The sequence below is a fragment of the Temnothorax americanus genome, unplaced genomic scaffold (assembly GCF_048541705.1).
Source record: "Temnothorax americanus isolate GAGA-0224 unplaced genomic scaffold, ASM4854170v1 Scaffold23, whole genome shotgun sequence".
Classification (NCBI taxonomy): Eukaryota; Metazoa; Arthropoda; class Insecta; order Hymenoptera; family Formicidae; genus Temnothorax; species Temnothorax americanus.
The window spans coordinates 911,804-929,483 of NW_027509371.1; the positions used below are offsets into that span (position 1 = coordinate 911,804).

The following is a 17,680-nucleotide window of genomic DNA, read 5'->3' on the forward strand; positions in this document are numbered from 1 at the left end:
CCCTCCGCGTCGAGATAGATCTCCGCCGACGACCCTCGTCGGAGTATCACCTCCATCCCACCTCCCGCTTCTCTCTGCCCCCGCGGGGCAGATATTTTATCGAGATCAATCGATACGCCGCGCCACGCCGATATACGATGATCTCCGAATTTCTCCTCAAGCGCGCCTCTTATCGCTCTGAGCGCAAAATATTGCGCGGATAATGACAAGCTCATGTCCGAAACGAGGCAATTGCGAGAGCGAAAAATCTCGTGAGAGGAAAGGAGGGAAGAGGGTATAAGCATTTTGGATACTCCTCTCTCCCGACGTGTCAAGTGCAGTTATATCGATTTTAGGAAAGAACGTGTATTCCATTAATTTCTTTACTCTTTTTTTTATTTTTTTTTATTTTTTTTTTATTTTTTTTGTCTATTATAACGAGTTGAAAGAAGCAAATAGCCACGCGTGAAATTACGAAGATATTGGAGAAACAGATTAAACGCGCGGATTCTCCATTTCCTCTGCTGCTTCACATTGCAGCAGATATCCTGCGCGCTGAGATCTGATTGTGAGTAAAATCGCCGTGGTAATTGAGGCTTACCGGCGAAACGTCTCGTTGACACTTAAAGCGCACGGAAATCCCCGGGTTTTCGATTATGACGGCGGAAAGTCCCCCCGACGCGACGTCGACGAGAATCGTTTCGATTCCTCGTTTTTGCGCGCATTCAACGCCATCGCGCACGAGTTATTCCCATCCGATTAATCCCCTACGTGCCCGCGGCAGCGACGCTATGATTGGCACGCATGATTGTAACGCGACGTGTTACGAGCTTCGCGAAAAGCGTTCGGATTAATCTCGGATGGACGCGATGGACGGTGCGGCGCGATTGAGTTGGTCATCCGCGCGCGCGCAAGATAATACGCAACTTAATGACGACAATCAGTGGAAAGTGACTGCAAATTGCTCACGCTTCGCTGCATAAGAAAAACGTGTTATTACATTATATGTACTATGCAACGTCGTGGCACGTACTTTACATGCGTCCCGTATGTCCTCCCATTACAAAAAGTCTCATTCGCACTTACGCATTAGCACCGGTCGTTAATTCCAACTTTATATTTTCTGATTAATTAAATGTATCGTTCTAGTTTTATTTTCCTCGTCTTTGTTTCCTTCTGAAATATTAATTTTTCGTTTTATACTTTACGCAAATATTGTATTTTTATGCATACGTGCCCTTCGTACGTGTATTTAAATGTCATTCTCGTAACGCTAAGCGAAAGACAACTCCATTTTAATGGGGAAAAAGTAGGAATGTCTAAGAGTTATTTGCGAACAGATCCTCGGTGAAATATCGGCGAAAGATCTCTCGCCTCCCGGGAAGATTTCGCGCAACGACCACCGAATAGATTGCGAAACTTCCCCCGCGTCGTAAATAACTCTCCTGTAGTCTAGAAACAACGAGATTATTCTTGAAACTCGGAGGATATTTCAAGAGAGAATCTCGAGAATGCCGAACATAAACGTCCGACAGATCGACCTATTTTCCTATTATTAAACCTAAGCCTGATACACGTCCTTCTCGCGTCCGTTCTGCGCGAAGGATCGGGAAGAGGAAAGGTCAGGCAATAAGATAAATCTCGCCACTTCCAAAAATACGTTCGAAGACACCAACAATTATCAACGACGAAAGTAACGCGAGGTTCCGCTCGCGGAAGCTTTGTAGAGCGTTCCTTGCACGACTTTCGATACTTAGCTAACCGCTGAAGGCTATATAAAACATCAGGAATCTCAACCGCATGGCCGGGCGACCGCAGGATCACGTATCCCTTCCTCGTTTGCGGTGCGTATCGCGCAAACGTGCGGTTTGTCGTTAAAAACTAATCGAGGGGAACGACGTCAAGACAATCCTCGATCGAGGCAATTCGTTCCCCTCTGAAAAAAACCTCGGCGTTCAATATTAAAATATTACATCGGTATAATGATAATCATATATGTCCGACCAAATTTTTCACGGTGACGGGTGTTTTTCCCGTGGGAGCGTACAACGTTTGATAAATTCGGTGCTTCTCCCGAGAACATCTTCCATTAGTCCTCCCGAGGATAAGTGGGCAGACGAGGCCACGAGGACACACGGTATAAACCCGCTGTCACGTGCAGGCGATGCGGCACGGCGCGTTTTCTTTCCTTCTATTCGCGTTTCACGTGCGCCGCGCGTCCTTCTTGGCCCCGTACCCCGTTAATAGCACAGGCAGTGGGGGACGGGCCCGTGCAAGTGATATTCGGTTGAACGATTTAATTATCGGACCGCGCGCTTCTCCCGTAAATGAGCGCCATTAGACGTAATGAACCGGGATGTAATGAACTTTAACGAGCGCGCGCAACTTCCCCCCCCTTGCCCCGTCAATTTAACGATTATAATAACCATGATCTTTGGTTCGCCATCTACTTAGGTTACTCTCAGGATGGTAAAATGTTGCTTTTTTCGCCTAAAGAAAACCTAAAGAGGAATCGTAAATTTTGAGGTTGTATCTTCGGAGGAACACTGTTGAGACAAAATGTAGAGAATGACCAATGCAAACGTTCATGATAAATTAAACAATTAGGGCGAAATAAATTTAGATGAACTTGGTTTACTCCGGGTAATTTTTAATTTATTTAGCTAATTTTGCGCGGCTACTAAATGATGTCTATCGTTTTCTAGTTACGGCAAACGCTCCGCCCCAAAGACCATGGATTCCATTGACGAGGCCCAATAGGACAAGACCAACATGTAAGTACTCATCCGTTCAAACCTTATATCATCATCAGACTCAAAAACTTTCTCATCTTTCCGTCGCGAATAAAAAAAAAAACAAGTAAATATATATAAATTAAATATTCTTTACCTCTACACACACTGACGAACTCATTTGTCGGGTAGAATAAAATTTCGCTTATTTTTCCTACTTTTCGCACGATGAATTAATTTGTTTATAATTACACCGCGTTGCGAAGAACAGTCTCCTTCTAATCTACAGAAACATCAATCGCAGGTTCGGAATCGCGCTAAAAAATATAACGCGCGGTAAGGTTTTCATTAACGGACTCGTCAACGTCGTTTCGCCCCATCGTACATTCGTTAGGATGCGCGAGCCGCGCGCTGAATCAATATACATAAATGTTTACAACGCGCGCGCACGCACGTCGCATCGGGAAGGACTAACGGGCGAGTCTGAAGATAACGTATGGGAAAACATATACGGCTGATAGTGAATAATGTGCCGCTGTGACAATCGCACGTGGCGAGTCAAAATATGACAGGGCGCGCGGCGAATGCGCGACGTAAAACAAATTACAATTTACGTCCGACGGTGTAATAAATTCACGCACTATAAAGGCCACGCGGCGCCTGCCTTCCCTCGCGCCGTGATATTGAACTTCCCCGTTACTTTGGGTCGTTACTTAAAGCTCATCGACGCCGAGTCGCGTTTATATGCCTGCTGTGTATACGAGGCCGTAACTACGCTCGTCTCGTCGAATTAACGAAAATTATTTCCGCGTCCGCGTTCGAAACGAAACATCCGTTTCAACAGAAGTCAAATATCAGGAGTCTTTTGTGGATGACCACCTTGGAAAGCCCGTGCTTTGCACTTTCTTAATTAATCTTAATAATTATGTCATATTGCTGTATAGTATTTCCCTGGTCTCTTCTAGCTCCTAAAATACCTATTGCGATATCAAAATCTTTGAAGAATCTTTATAGATATATTAAAAAGGTAGAATTTTTAATTATAAAATATCTTAAAAATGTAAGTTTTTGTCTTATTTTTCAATGTAATCTTCTAAAATAGGTAATAAAAGTGACAAAACTCGATCTTAAGATCATACTAATATTATTCTAATCTCTTACCGTCTGTCTAAATTATTTGTCATCTCCAATTGCAAAGGAAGAGGTCAGAAAGACGCACTGGTAATGATTAAGTTCAGAAGAAGCAGAGAAATTCCACGTGCACCTGCACACGTCCATCCTCTCTTATCTCAGTTTTTCGAAGCAAGGGACTCGCTCGCGCGCGGCGCGATATCGCCCAGGAACCCCCAGAGCTCGCCTCGCGTAAATTCGCCTTAACGTACCTACCCCGCGTCCGGACGATGGTGGCACCCTGACCATCGGTCAACGCCGACGAGTTTCGCAGGGCCCCCGGGGCGCGCGGTGCCGCGCGTCGCGCCGCCGACGGCTGTATACCGCACCATCTGGACAGATTTATTGCACGACACGGGCACGGCACGACGGCGGCGGCGGCAGCAACGGCGGTCGAGGTAGCAGGAAGAGGGTGAAAGAGGGAGAGAAAGCGCGCGGAGAGAGGTATACAAACGGCCGGCTGGGCTGGCTGGGCTGGCTGGATATGGCGGGTTGGCCGGTCTGCCGCCCCGTCCAAAAGGAAGCCATTGTCGGCTCGCGCTGGACGCGATAAATCATTTCGCTACGGTTTACGCTATTCATTATTTACGAGGAGGCCCATTATACTTACGACGCGGTCACTGATTAGTTATACCGTTTGCACGCATATGCAGATGCGTATTGTGCGGCTCTTCGGCAAACTCGCGATTGGCGCTTACGTTTTATTAATATGTTTCTTTGATTTTTTTTCTTCCTTTTTTTTTATAGAGGAAGCGAAATATCTCAGGAAAGTATCTCCGGTTCGATCTACGTTTTGTGATTCATATTATAGAGCCATCAATTGTTTTCCTATTATAATTGCGGCGATACAGAAACGTGACTTTAAACCTGATTTTGAACTTAATATTAGACTCACGATCTTTTATGTTACATACAGATGCGGAAAATTGTTTTTAGCTTGCAAAAAAATTAAAATTGACGACATAAATGTTTACGATATGTGCACAGCGATTTCCCGCGCGGGCATAGTATTTGCTTCTGGCCGGTTAGATTGCCGGTCTCGATCACGTATACGTGCAGCAAGTAGTGATTTATCAATAATTTAGAGAGGCACTAAAGCGGGAAATGGCGAATGATTTGACGTTTCGCTGACTTTACTTGAACATATTACACTTTATTTCAAAGGAGAAAAAAACGAAACGGGTCATTAAATTCTGGATAAAAATTACAGATACCTTCTCATACCAGGTCATCTGAAACGCTCTCGTCGTAATTCCCGCGAGTGAACCTCACGTACAAGGTGTGTCGTAAATTACGGCAATCAACAGCGGAAACGCATTTTCCGATATATTTAAAGACGATCTTCTCGTAGAATCGAAAATTCCATTCTAAACTGTATTTAGATTAAAGTTCAATTAGTGAGAGATTTATTTAATAGATATTTAATAGAAGGGATCAAGAGAGCGAGCAGTTCATTCTTTAACTATATAGCGAGTTTGTATATGTAATGCAAATGTTACAAGTAACAGTTATATTATTATAATGAATATAAGAAAGCATGTAATTATTATATTTATAATGAATATTTAAGTAATCTATATACAAAATAAATAAAATAATATAAATTTTAATTAATAAATAAATCAAATACAAATTACAATTATAAATTATATAAAAGACGGTGTAATAGAGATTCACTACTTCTTCAATGTCAAATAACTCCATAATTAGACCATCGTTGAATTTCCGACAAAGAAAATTTAATGTCAAATCTATCGACGGTCTCTGCTAATTATACTTTACTCTCATTCCTCGAGAAATCCGGTACACTGTAAAGATACCGTTGAATTGAAACGCAGACATATATTATTATTAGTAAACGGTCATGATCGAGCATTGCGTACCACGAGGGTATTATGTTAGGAGAAAGAGAAAGAAAGGGAAAAACCGCGCGCTGCAACGCCGCCCGCCGCCGGTGGCTGCGTAATCGCTCAATGCGCGCCGGTTGGGAGCTGCCGCCTTACGAACACGACAATTTAGGAATTAGGTACGCGTGTGCGAACGCTTAAAACCAATTTCACCGAGAACGCCGCAATTATCGCGGCGACCGAACGAGCCGAGCCGAGCCGCGCGCACGTTGCGCGATTCCGCTGTACACGCTCGGGGTGGTAGGTCTCGCCGTGCTGCCGTCATCGCCACCGTTATACCACGGGACGCCTCGATGAGAATTATTCTCGTGCACGCGTTCCGGAACGCGCGGAATCCCCGTCGCTCCGGTGATGGGGATTCACACAAGAGTGCCAAGCTCCACCGAACGGAACACCTGCGATACCCCGTTCCCCATTCCATAGCCGATGTGAATTTTAATTTGCGGACAGCGAGCTCGAGTCATATCTCACCTTGTTTTACATAGAGAATATATTTACTCGATCGCGAAAACATTGATAAACATGAGAATTATTTTCAGTAATTATGCAGTATAGGGGACCACCCTCCGATGATCTTGACCTTGACATATGTTGTCAAGGTCACCCTTCTGAGTGACCTTCAGAAGGTTTTAGCCCTCGGTCATTGTTCGTTAAAAAGTTATTAACAAAAAAAGTTTGGAAAATATAGCAGCTATTTTGAGTATTGGAAGGCATAAATGACTAATATATACGTGTGTGTGCCCTGCTTTAAAGAAAATCACAACTTCTATAAAGCAGGACACAGTCATTTATGCCTTCCAATACTCAAAATAGCTGCTGTATTTTTCAAACTTTTTTTGTTTATAACTTTTTAAGGAACAATGACCGAGGGCTAAAACCTTCTGAAGGTTACTCGGAAGGGTGACCCTGACAACATATGTCAAGGTCAAGGTCATCGGAGGGTGGTCCCCTATACTGCATATAATTACCTTATTTTCTTCTACGTTGTGAGAGACTACACACATCAGCTAATGATTATCCGTATACTGGTTTTATTGTTTGACTGCGACCGATGTAATACGTGTTACAATCTATTAATGTTGCGCTGAGGATGAGCCAAAAAAAGGTCCATTAATTTCATTTAATTTGTCTGTTTGATAATATATTATATTGCGCACTAATTACTACGCCTGGTTCTTATTGCCTCTTTCATTATTCTTATTTGATTTATTCAAGAGAGCCTCCATATATTTTTATTTAAATTCTTTTCTTATTTCTAAATTAATTAAAAAAAAAAAAAATGGACTCGATAATTCGAATGTGACTATCACTGTGATTTCGCCGATTCGTTATCTCGCCAATTGTGTTGTCCGGAAGGACGAGCCGAGGTGCGAAGCTGGCGGGCGATGCCGGCAGCCGGACAGACCCGTGCAAATTACTTCTTGCACCTCGGCGACGACCCTCACAATCATACTCATTACGGTGGCCCCGTACATGGCCGGGCCGGGTTCTACGGGACATGGAGCAATTACGCGCCATTATCATTCCGACGCCTGTAACTGCTTGCGCGCGCGCGATTATATTCTTATTAGAAATCGTTATTGCCGTAGCGCGTGGTAATCATCGCCGTTGCCACTTTTGTCGTGATTATTACCGTCATCGCCGGCGTCGATGCCGGCGTTACACGGGCGAGCGAGCGAGCGGTGCCTGCGTTTGTTACTGTTAGTTAATAATGCGCGAAGGGCCCGACCATTACTATCGCGTTCGCCTCGCCGGAGGATCATCGTCGTTGCCTGTTATTTAATTACCGCGATTATCCCGATCTTACAACGATAAGTAATGAAATAATGGCGCTCAATCGTATAGGATTCATTTAGATTCTGGGACAAGGCTTCAAGATGCGTAGATGGGTAACGATGTATCGCGCTTTCCTAGCTCCGATCATTAAACTCCCGACGCTTAAAATAGAACCCAGCACGAAAGTATATGAAAGTCAAGTTTTCGTAAAAGAATATTTCCATCTATTGATCAATTTTATTAATTGGTAGATTCTGTTACCGTTATCGAATCTACATCCCAGCGAGAAATGGATTAAAATTTATCTACCACGAAATTTTTATCAGATCATAAAAACGTTATTAATAATCGTAATGTACACTGCAATAACGTAAAGCGTATATACGAGTATTATAAAAAAAAAAGATACGTATGTACGTATATCGCGATGTTGCATAGAAATGTATGCTACTTTACTTTTCTCGAATGTATAGCGTTCAGAGGCGAACTCATCCCTTTCTGCCGATTTATTTTGCTGCATTTCCGCGAGGCACGCCGCGTTTATATATTCGCAAAGTCGGTCGAGCACGGCGCGGCGCGGCGTTTCGATCTGGTGAATAACTCCGGTTACTACGACGAGGGGGGCTGCGCGCAAAACTAGGTCAGGCTCTTGAATTTCGACTTTCCAGTCGGACCAATTACTCGCGGGCAGATTTTTACGTTGTAAATATCCCACCGCTGCTGCGGACTTGAGATTCGCGGTAATACCGATTTACGAGCCAACTATTTCGGGGCCGTGTGCAGCTGCACGGGTTTGTTGTGCCGCAAAGTCGGTTATTTATCGTCGCTGGGATCTTCGCAAAGTTGATCCCCGCGCTCGGAAATTTCGGCTCAGCTCACTCGCAGCACGAGACGCGTCGCGTTTTATAAAATATTTCGCGAGTGGCAATGGAGCTTTCCCGGAGCACTCGCCCGTCGACTCGATTCGACTTTTCAGACGCCTTCTTTAACAAACGTTACTACCGGTCGTCTGGAAAATACGACGCCGATGTCGAACCTGCTAATTTATTAATCCTCAAGCCGTACTTTTTAGTCGTTTGTCGAGCGGGAAATCCGGTGCGAGAGCAGCTTTAAGCGGCACGCGAGAGCCGAGCGGCGGTCTCCCTCTGGCATGTGTAAATTAGGTAACCTGTTCGGATCTTCTCTCGTGGACTGGTTTGGCAACTCTTGAGGCAGGTCGCGGCTCGGCGCGCGGCATCATTGACCTCGGAGAGGATGCCTAGCCCGTGAATGGACTACCGCTCGCATCGCTGCCATTGACTGCCGTCGCCTTTTGCAACGTAATACTTGTATTGTGGCCTGATATAAAGCAAAATTGCATTTCCCTTATATTAGATACTTTATACAGATACATTTTTCTTATTTCCAATTCTTCTTTAGATTCTAATTTACTTCTGGGTCGTATTCAAAAAATATTTTGTTCGCTCATCTGGATAGTAATTTATTAGTTACTTTTTCTTAATTATTATAGTATTGTGTGGCATGCGATTAACGTGACAACTAACAATTAAGTTCTCTTCGTGAAAGTTAAAATTATAATTCACGGATGACTTTCCCAGATCTATCCTAAAACGCTCCTTTTGCCGCGGCGCAATTAGCCCTTTTATCTTAACGCGAAACCGCAACGTGTGTAGCATTTACGGCGAATCGTCTGCCTATACCTGCCACTCGATCGAAGTTTGGGAAGTGTTCCTTCAAGCATATATTCCTCCAAGCTGCTAAAACACTTTGCAGATTAAAGTGATTAACAGGTTGACTGTCGGCAGCCGACTACATGCCCCGAACACACCGTGCCCATCGAACTTTAGCTTACGTCTCGCGAAATACCTTGCCGACAAATTTGCCCGCACGTACTCGCAAATACTTTTACGCCAAGTTTCGCTAACCACTAAATATTCACCTTATTATCGAGTTGATAACGAAAATTGCAACCCTTTATCAAAGAATATCGTATTTGGAAGTGAAATTTATGGAAATTTTGGTGGAATAATTTTTCCCGTCTCGACCAAGCGATAAAGTGCTTGTGATATTTATCTAGACTTTTCGGAAAATTAATTAGGCGATTAAAATTCTTATACAGAATTGCACGATTAAAAAGTTATCTTTGTTGAAACGTAAGAAGGTTTTGCTACTATTGCTAAAAATATAGTTCTCGCGGCACAAAAATGTTAGTGGTCCATATTTTACGACTAGATTTAGCTACGGTAGCTAATTTTTTCCGTGCAGAACTAAATAAATATTATCAAAATTTACCGCATTACTTTCTCGACACAATATAACTAACAGCATTTGTCCCGGCAAGTGATACTGCGGTACTACATCTGTTCAGGATGCGATGCCGGATGTGGAATATATATGTATATATTTATAATTAATATTGGTCGGCGAAACTTGAGCTTGTTTGACTTAGTTCGTTACCAATAAATGCGCCGTACTTCGAGGAAGCGATCAGGTTTCGCTACCTCGGGGACATGATCGTAGATCGTAGCGATGTGTACTATAACTATTCGGTAACTTTGGTTATTATCAGTTTGGACTGGTAAACGGTAAATCCCGGATTAGCCTAATTCTCTCCGAAGCAGTATTCATCGAGAGAAAAACGCCTGCAAAAAGACATTCGTTCCATCAATCATCGCGCGAAATGTTGAAGATTTAGACGATATCTTTTAAAACTAAAGAGAAGAGTAAAAGAAAGATGAAGCGGATAGTCCAGTCAAAATACGGAAAAAAGGGGGAGTATCCCTAGAAAAAATTGCAACACAAGGTTTTATATTACGTCATTGTGTTCAGAAAAATATACTGAACAACATATCCAAATTTCGCCATTTTCCGCTATCCCTAAGTATGTTTTTTTATTAACAATTTATAAACAAATTTATTTTTCTCCACAAATACGACCCCCGACTAAAACCTTCTGAAGGTCACTCAGGAGGGTGACCTTGACAACATATGTGAAGATCAAGGCCATCGGAGGTGGGTCCCCTAAACGGGATGTTTACCAAAGAAAAAAATAAATATATATTTTTTATCCCTTATATTTGACCATTTTTTACATACATCGTTGCACTTCCATATAATTTTACATTTGAAATATTTGAAAAGTAAGAACAATAATATTTTACTAAAAGGAAGATAGAGAGTGAGTGAAGAGTGTATTATAAGAAATTTTTGTAGTATTACAGAGACATTCGTAAGAGCTCCAACAAAATATCAAACGAAAAAGATTCCTAATAGAAGTTTGCTATCATCTTTCTTATCACACAGTCATCGCGAACGATAAAACCACCCCTTGAATCCGATGTATACATCCTTGTCTTCATCTAAAGAGCACGGAGGGGGAATAACGGCGGGACGCCCATTAACGTCGCATATCTCACGCAAGATCGAGCCAGAATAATGCCCCTCTTTTAAGATGATCGCCGACTTAGTTGGCGGAAGGACTTGTCGAGATGGTCGTGTTAACAATCCCCTCGCGAACGAACAAACGAACGAACGAACGAGGCTCGGAGGAAACAAATCGGCGAATCGTTAACGATCGTATTTATCGGGAGGAAGCTAAATTAAAAAAAAAAAAAAAGGAAGTCGGCCTATCGGCCGGCTTTATCGCCGCGTCCGTCGGAGAACAGATAATTAAAGATTAAAAGCGCTCGCGCTCCGCGCCGCGGAACGCCCTGTGTCTAATACGCAATCAATGTTGTCTCACATTTTACATTATCTTACGTTTTGCATCTCGCTTAGGTATCCAATAAAAACTGAAAGTAATAGATATCTCATTAGGCATTTCGAACATTCGAACGTAAGAAAAAATTACGCCAAATCGCGTTACGCTGTTCGCAATGAAGAGCGAAGGATCGGCTGTTTCCGGCTGTGAAGAGCGAATTCGCGTTCGGCTGAATGATTAACGGCGTTTTGGTAACGGCGGTTTGGGGCGAATCCGAGATGCCGATACTATACCTTAATCGTTTCTCCCCTCGCCGCCGGCGGCTGCGATATCGCGGAGCTAGGTACTCTCGTAGTGGAGTTCGCGTACGCGTTATTGGATTGCGGCGGATACCACGGCTCAATTATTTACCCTCGCGCTCTCTCGCTCTCGCTCTCCCTCCCTCTCCTTCTCCGCTCTCTTTCTCTGTCTCCCTCTTCCACTCTGCACGGCAGCGATCGCATTCGCGGTAATAGAACCGCTGATTTACTGGTTCAGCTCGGCCATCTATCGCCCAGGCTGCGTTCAAATTAGTTCCAGAGTATCAACGGGAGATATGTGTTCTTCGAAGCGCCTCGAGATCGCATTCCCGTCGCCGATACCCTGATATTAAGTTAAGAGATTCGGCAATTAGTACCGTGTGAGTCGAAAGATTGACCTGTTAACAAGTCGAATCGATATAGTATAGTTAGTATAGGGCGCGAGGCTCTTCGAAGTGGACGAACCCGACGAACGCGTCTGAAATGGGACGAGAGGCAGTAGAAACGGAACGGCCGATCGTCTCTCGAGCCCATGGTGGAAATATACATGGTGTGCTCAGTATTGGTCTGTTTTTTTCTAAAATCTCCCGGCTCTCTCTTTTCTTGTCGCCGAAAAACACAGGCTTCCATCAACAAAATATCCCTAGAATAGTGGGTATTTTGTGTTGTTACGATGCAGAATTCGACCCTCTTCGGGTGCGGGAAGACGCTATTAGTGCTATTTGCTTATTTTATCTTTGTTTCACACCTGATGAGCGATAAAGATAGAATGATGCAATAGCGCTAATAGCGCGCTTCCCGAACGCAGCCTTCCTGTGATTTTGGTTTCGTGTAAAATAAAGGTAAGATGTTTTTTTAAATTAAAACTAAAATATTTGGCCATTATTCGTAACAGTAATAAATATAATATGCAATAAATTTATATAATAATGAAAGTAAAAAACAGGAAAAAAAGATTTATTTTAATATACTGTTGATTAATTTTTCATATCTATTTTTTTAAATAAAGACTATTTTTTTTTTATAAAGACTATTATTTATTAAAAACATTGTAAATTATTCATCATAGATGATCCACAATGTCTCGGTAGCTTCCTCTTCGAATGTAGGCTTGCATTATTCATATTACATGTGTACGTTAAATTTTTTTTTATTTACTTGTTTTCACGATTGTTTTGTGATTAATTTATATAATTAATAATACTTTTTAAATAATTCTTCTTCACTTACAACTAATTATTAGATAACTTAATCAATGTGATAAACTGGCTTCTAGTACTTTCTGTTATATTTACTAAATAAAAAATCATTCTTTTCTATGTTTAGACCGAATTCATTCAAGCTGTTGAATTGGAACAAGTGGATAAGAAAATCAATATTATCAGTCCAGAATGTGATACGCAAAATGCTTGTCTATCAGCAAAACCGAAGCTGCCAAAGATATTGTATATTGACTGTCACATATTTGCTACCAGGTCGAGGTATATTAATGAACTTGCAGGAGTTAAGGATTAATAAAAGGTATCTCTAAAAGTAAAGTTGACAGAAGATTAAGGTTTATTTAATATATACACAAAGACAATGTTTATTTAATATATACACAAAGACAAGGTAACAATCATATTAAACAAGTTTCTTTTATTTATGTACATTTTCTTCATATTCAGCAAACCACTTATTTTGCATCTGAAAAGTTGTTTTTGAGTTTTCTGTAGACTTTAGTTACGAAAAATATAAGTGGAGTTTCATGTGTGAACGTGCATTTTTATTCCATGGGGATTTAATGTGGGCATAGATGAAGGGATTCTTTCCATGGCCCAATCAGATTTTAGTGCCAACTATAAACATCTTAAAAAAGAAAACAGCAAACACGAAGAAAGAACCTATTTAATGCTTATTCGTTTTTGATTCGAACAATTATTAACAAACCTTACCATGAATTCAAATATAATTTGGTTAAATTAAGCAAATGTGGAGCTGTCAAAGATGCTATTGAAGGTAATTGAGAAGTTTATTGCTAACGGACAGACTCTAATCTTGCTGGTCTTTTTCATTCCAATATATGCATTTTCTTTACGATGAGCTTTTGATTGTATTACTCGTATAAGCGAGTATTGATTAAGGTAAAGTTAGAATACGATAATTTAAAATATTACTTTATATACATAAATAATTAGAATTGCACTTCTGTGATTCCTTGAAACTTATTTCTATTGTTCGAATGTCAAAGTGGGCATGTGTAACTCCTAAAGGATATACAAACCTTTTGTGGAATCGAATAAAAGTGTAATTGTTATTTTTTATGCATATAAAATTATATTTCATTTTTCTATTCATATGGTATTCTCCCTTTGAATAATTAATATTTGCACTTGTACACTTATACGAGTTTTACAAACATAAACTTGTCACAAAGATAATATTAATATTTAAATAATAAATCTATCGTCTGCACCAATGTAAAAAACAATCAAATATGAAAATTTCGACCTACGCAGACACGTGCTGATGGTCATGCACTAACCAACTCACATATCATTGATGCCACTTTAGTAACTTGAAGTAACTTTAGTTGTATTATAGATACACTTGTATCGATACAATTGTTGAGTAGTTGGTTAGTGCATGACCATCAGCACGTGTCTGCGTGGGTCGAAATTCTCATGTTTGATAATATTAATATTCTACGTACGAGTGTAAAACATTAATGCACTTCATCCTTGCCTATGTATCCATGTGCAATGTATAGTGGAATTATTTTGATATGAACTTTTGTCATTACTTATCTGATCATTGATATTATTGATAAATTTCATTGCATTTAAATAATTGTCTAGAAGTAGAAATAAATTTAACAACCAATCTACCAACAAAATGAGTGATGAGAAAAGTTAATACAAATGTATGTTAGGAACAGATTTTGCGAAGCCGTTATTGGTGAAAAGCTTATTCCTTTATTAACTTATTAACAACTTGAGACCTAATCTATTATGTACAATAATTGCACATAAGTTTGCAAATAATAAATTCTTCCAAACTTATTCTAGTAATTAACTTTATATGATTACACATTTATACTCTAACAATGTACATACCAATGCACTGAGTTCATAGCTTGGAATTGGTTCTTTCATAGTTGATAGTAAATGAAATAAAATTATATTTAATAATAAAATGCTAATGATGAAATAATTAATTTAAAAACTTAATGTCAGAATAATTCCATTACAGTTTGCACATGGATATATTAGCGTATATACCTTGATATCCGAAGGATATCACACAGAAGTGCAATTCTTATTTTTTTTTATATATAAAATTATTTTTATATTTATCGTACTCTTTTTTTTCATTAATCAATACTTACTTATACGACTATTACAATCATAAGCTCATCGTAAAGAAAATGCAGACATTCAAATTAAAAGAACCAGCAAGATCTGAAAAGTCTGCCCTTTGTCAATAAATTCTTCAATACCTCCAATAATATTTTTGACAACTCCATATTTGCTCAATTGAACCAAAGCATGTTTGAATTCACGGTACGGCTTGTTAATAATAGTTCGAGTTGAAATGGAATATATATTGAGCATGTCTGCTTTATTTATTGAGCATTTCTTTGTATTTGCTAGGTTTTTCAAATCTTTTCTTGGCACTGCTTTGACAGAATTACCTTTTTCCTAATGGATTATTGCGATCACATGTAAACAAATAGTAAAAAATTACATGATACAGCACTTTAAAAAAGTACATGATTCTTTAAATTGCTTGAAAAATGAATATTATACTTTTCAACATGTCATTTGAAACTGTTATGCTTTTAAAACGTAAACTTAAGTCACTTTTTTAAAACTGATGATAAATAATGAATATCAATGCAATTACAAATTAATCATTACTACATATATTGCACCATAAATAGGCAGTAAAGTATTTCACTCACCGACGTTGACGTTTCAATGGTGGACTTCCTTGTTCACTATTATATGCTGCCTTGTGAACTTTCGTCTTCGAAGTAAACCGTTTACTCCTCGATCGTACTGTACTACACTTATGTAGTACTACCTTCTTCTTTTTGGATCTACAAAATATACATATATAAGGTCATTAAAGAATTTCCTAACTTGTCACTGTAAAACTTAATTATTGTATTGTTAAAACTAAACAAGAATTAACAGATATAAACAAATTGTGCAACGCATTGAAATGGACTTGCTGAAAAATTTGTTAAAAATTTTCCATCTATGCGTACGAGTGTGTTACATCACGAATAAATTTTACTAACCTTGTTGGAAAACTCTCACTGCGCAACAGTTCATAGGATACTTCCTGAACATCGTTGTCACTGTTAGTTGGTTCCTGGCAACGATTACTGAAAAAACATATAGAAAATAATGTTACAATTAATGTACACCGAACTTATAGTGATGACACATGGAAAAAAACCTGTGCACATTGCATTTCAAAAGAATCAAAATATCTTTAAATGACTCACTTAAGTCGAATGTATATTACACAACTGTAGGAATTACATTATTTATTGTGGAAAAAAATAACTTGAATACAAGATATATCCTCAAAATGTGGTACTTGTATTTTAATACATACCTAGTAGATACTAATGTTAAATCTTGTAAGTGCTCAGTGACTCCTACGGGGGATGGTACTGGGGTCGAAGATCGTATCGGAGTATTTGTGTTCATAGATGGGCAAACCAAATGAAACTCCCGCCGTATCACCTTCATATTATTTTCTTCAGGAGATGCTCTAAAAGAAGAACAAAGTTATTGTAATTTCATATACATACTACAGAAAGACTACAATTGCTAGCTTTGTAATTTTAATAAATATCAGAGCAATGAAAATGATTGTTATATCTCGTCTAATAATTCATAAATAACATATGATAGCACTATATATTATTAACGATATGGAGCTATGGTTACAAAAGGACTATATTGATTTTTCCTTGTTAACTTACTGTTCATTTAATGGCTGCAGATGCAATGTAGGTACAGCGGATGGCAAAAAACTCCGCCTTTTTGAAATTTTTTCTGCAGCTCTCTTCCTCTTCGGCTGAACAAATGACTCTGGCGTAAAGTGCATTGAACAAATTCTTGCTGTAATAACAAAAAATCGTAATGTATTTTGTTGATGTATCAACATTACCTTTAATTTACTTCTGGATGAATGTTATTACTAATGTTATAACATTTTTAACTAACGCTCGGAGTCAATTGAATAAAAAAAATGTTCCTTCAAATTAGCTAACTGACGTTTATTTATGTATATTTTCTTAAAAATTAATTTCTATCAAATTTACCTAATAAAATTAATTTCTCATTTCTTATTAAATAATTTGATAAAATAAGCATAGACATAAGCAAACAATATAAAGCATTATATTTATTATTATTAAGACTTACCGTTCACCGTATTGGAAGGAAGGACAACTTCTCCGATATTTTTGTACCATCCTTCACGCATGATTTGGTTTTCCGGTATTTTGTGGAAACTGACTTCCTCCGGAGTACATGTTGTATTGGTGTTTTTACAATTTTTGACAATACACCGCACCATTTTTGCGTTCTCCAAGCTCCTGAAATCAATTTTCAAAATTAAACAAACGTTGTCTAGTAAGTGGAGGTTAAAAATACACACAGACACTTTACCTGAAAGAGACAGACGACGACAGAGGAGTACGAGATACACACACGATTCACGTGCAAGAGAGACGCTACTAGTACAGTAGTGCCAAACTTCCAACGCTAAACATTTTATTTCTCACAGTTGCCCACCCTGTGTTTTTCGGTGACATTCACGTTGAAAAGGGGCGTGGTTTACGAGTTCTGAGCACACCATGTATATTTCCACCATGCTCGAGCCCGTAAACGCGCCGATTGACGAGGGAAGGCGCGTCTCGATGGGCGATGCAATAACGACGTTGCGTTCGCTCTAATCACGATTTGATACGCGCGCCGGATAACTCGCGGAGTGGCGCCAGGACTTGTAAGTGAAGAGACGTCGGGAATTTATGCAGACAGCCGGGCGACGTTGGCAACACAGCTCGCTTTATGCTGATCCTCTTATCCCGAGCCGTGAGAATCTGCGCGCGCG

General features: G+C 39.8%; 2 protein-coding genes across 2 annotated transcripts in view; one reads left to right on the plus strand and one right to left on the minus strand.

Annotated features, from left to right (window-relative positions):
* The window catches only part of Twin (CCR4-NOT transcription complex subunit 6-like twin), a 60,893-nt gene that overhangs the window by 17,811 nt on the left and 25,402 nt on the right, over positions 1 to 17,680 (plus strand). The window contains exon 2 of the mRNA XM_077407642.1: positions 2,685 to 2,753. The gene's annotated coding sequence lies outside the window, so the exon portion shown is untranslated. The remainder of the gene's footprint in view (positions 1 to 2,684; positions 2,754 to 17,680) is intronic.
* Positions 13,098 to 17,379, minus strand: LOC143898285 (uncharacterized). Its single transcript, XM_077407648.1, has 6 exons — positions 17,236 to 17,379; positions 16,990 to 17,162; positions 16,545 to 16,683; positions 16,172 to 16,330; positions 15,849 to 15,935; positions 13,098 to 15,644 (listed from the first exon to the last, which is right to left on the minus strand). The coding sequence occupies exons 2-6, from the start codon at positions 17,141 to 17,143 to the stop codon at positions 15,503 to 15,505; spliced, it is 681 nt and encodes a 226-aa protein (XP_077263774.1). The 5' UTR covers positions 17,144 to 17,162; positions 17,236 to 17,379; the 3' UTR covers positions 13,098 to 15,502.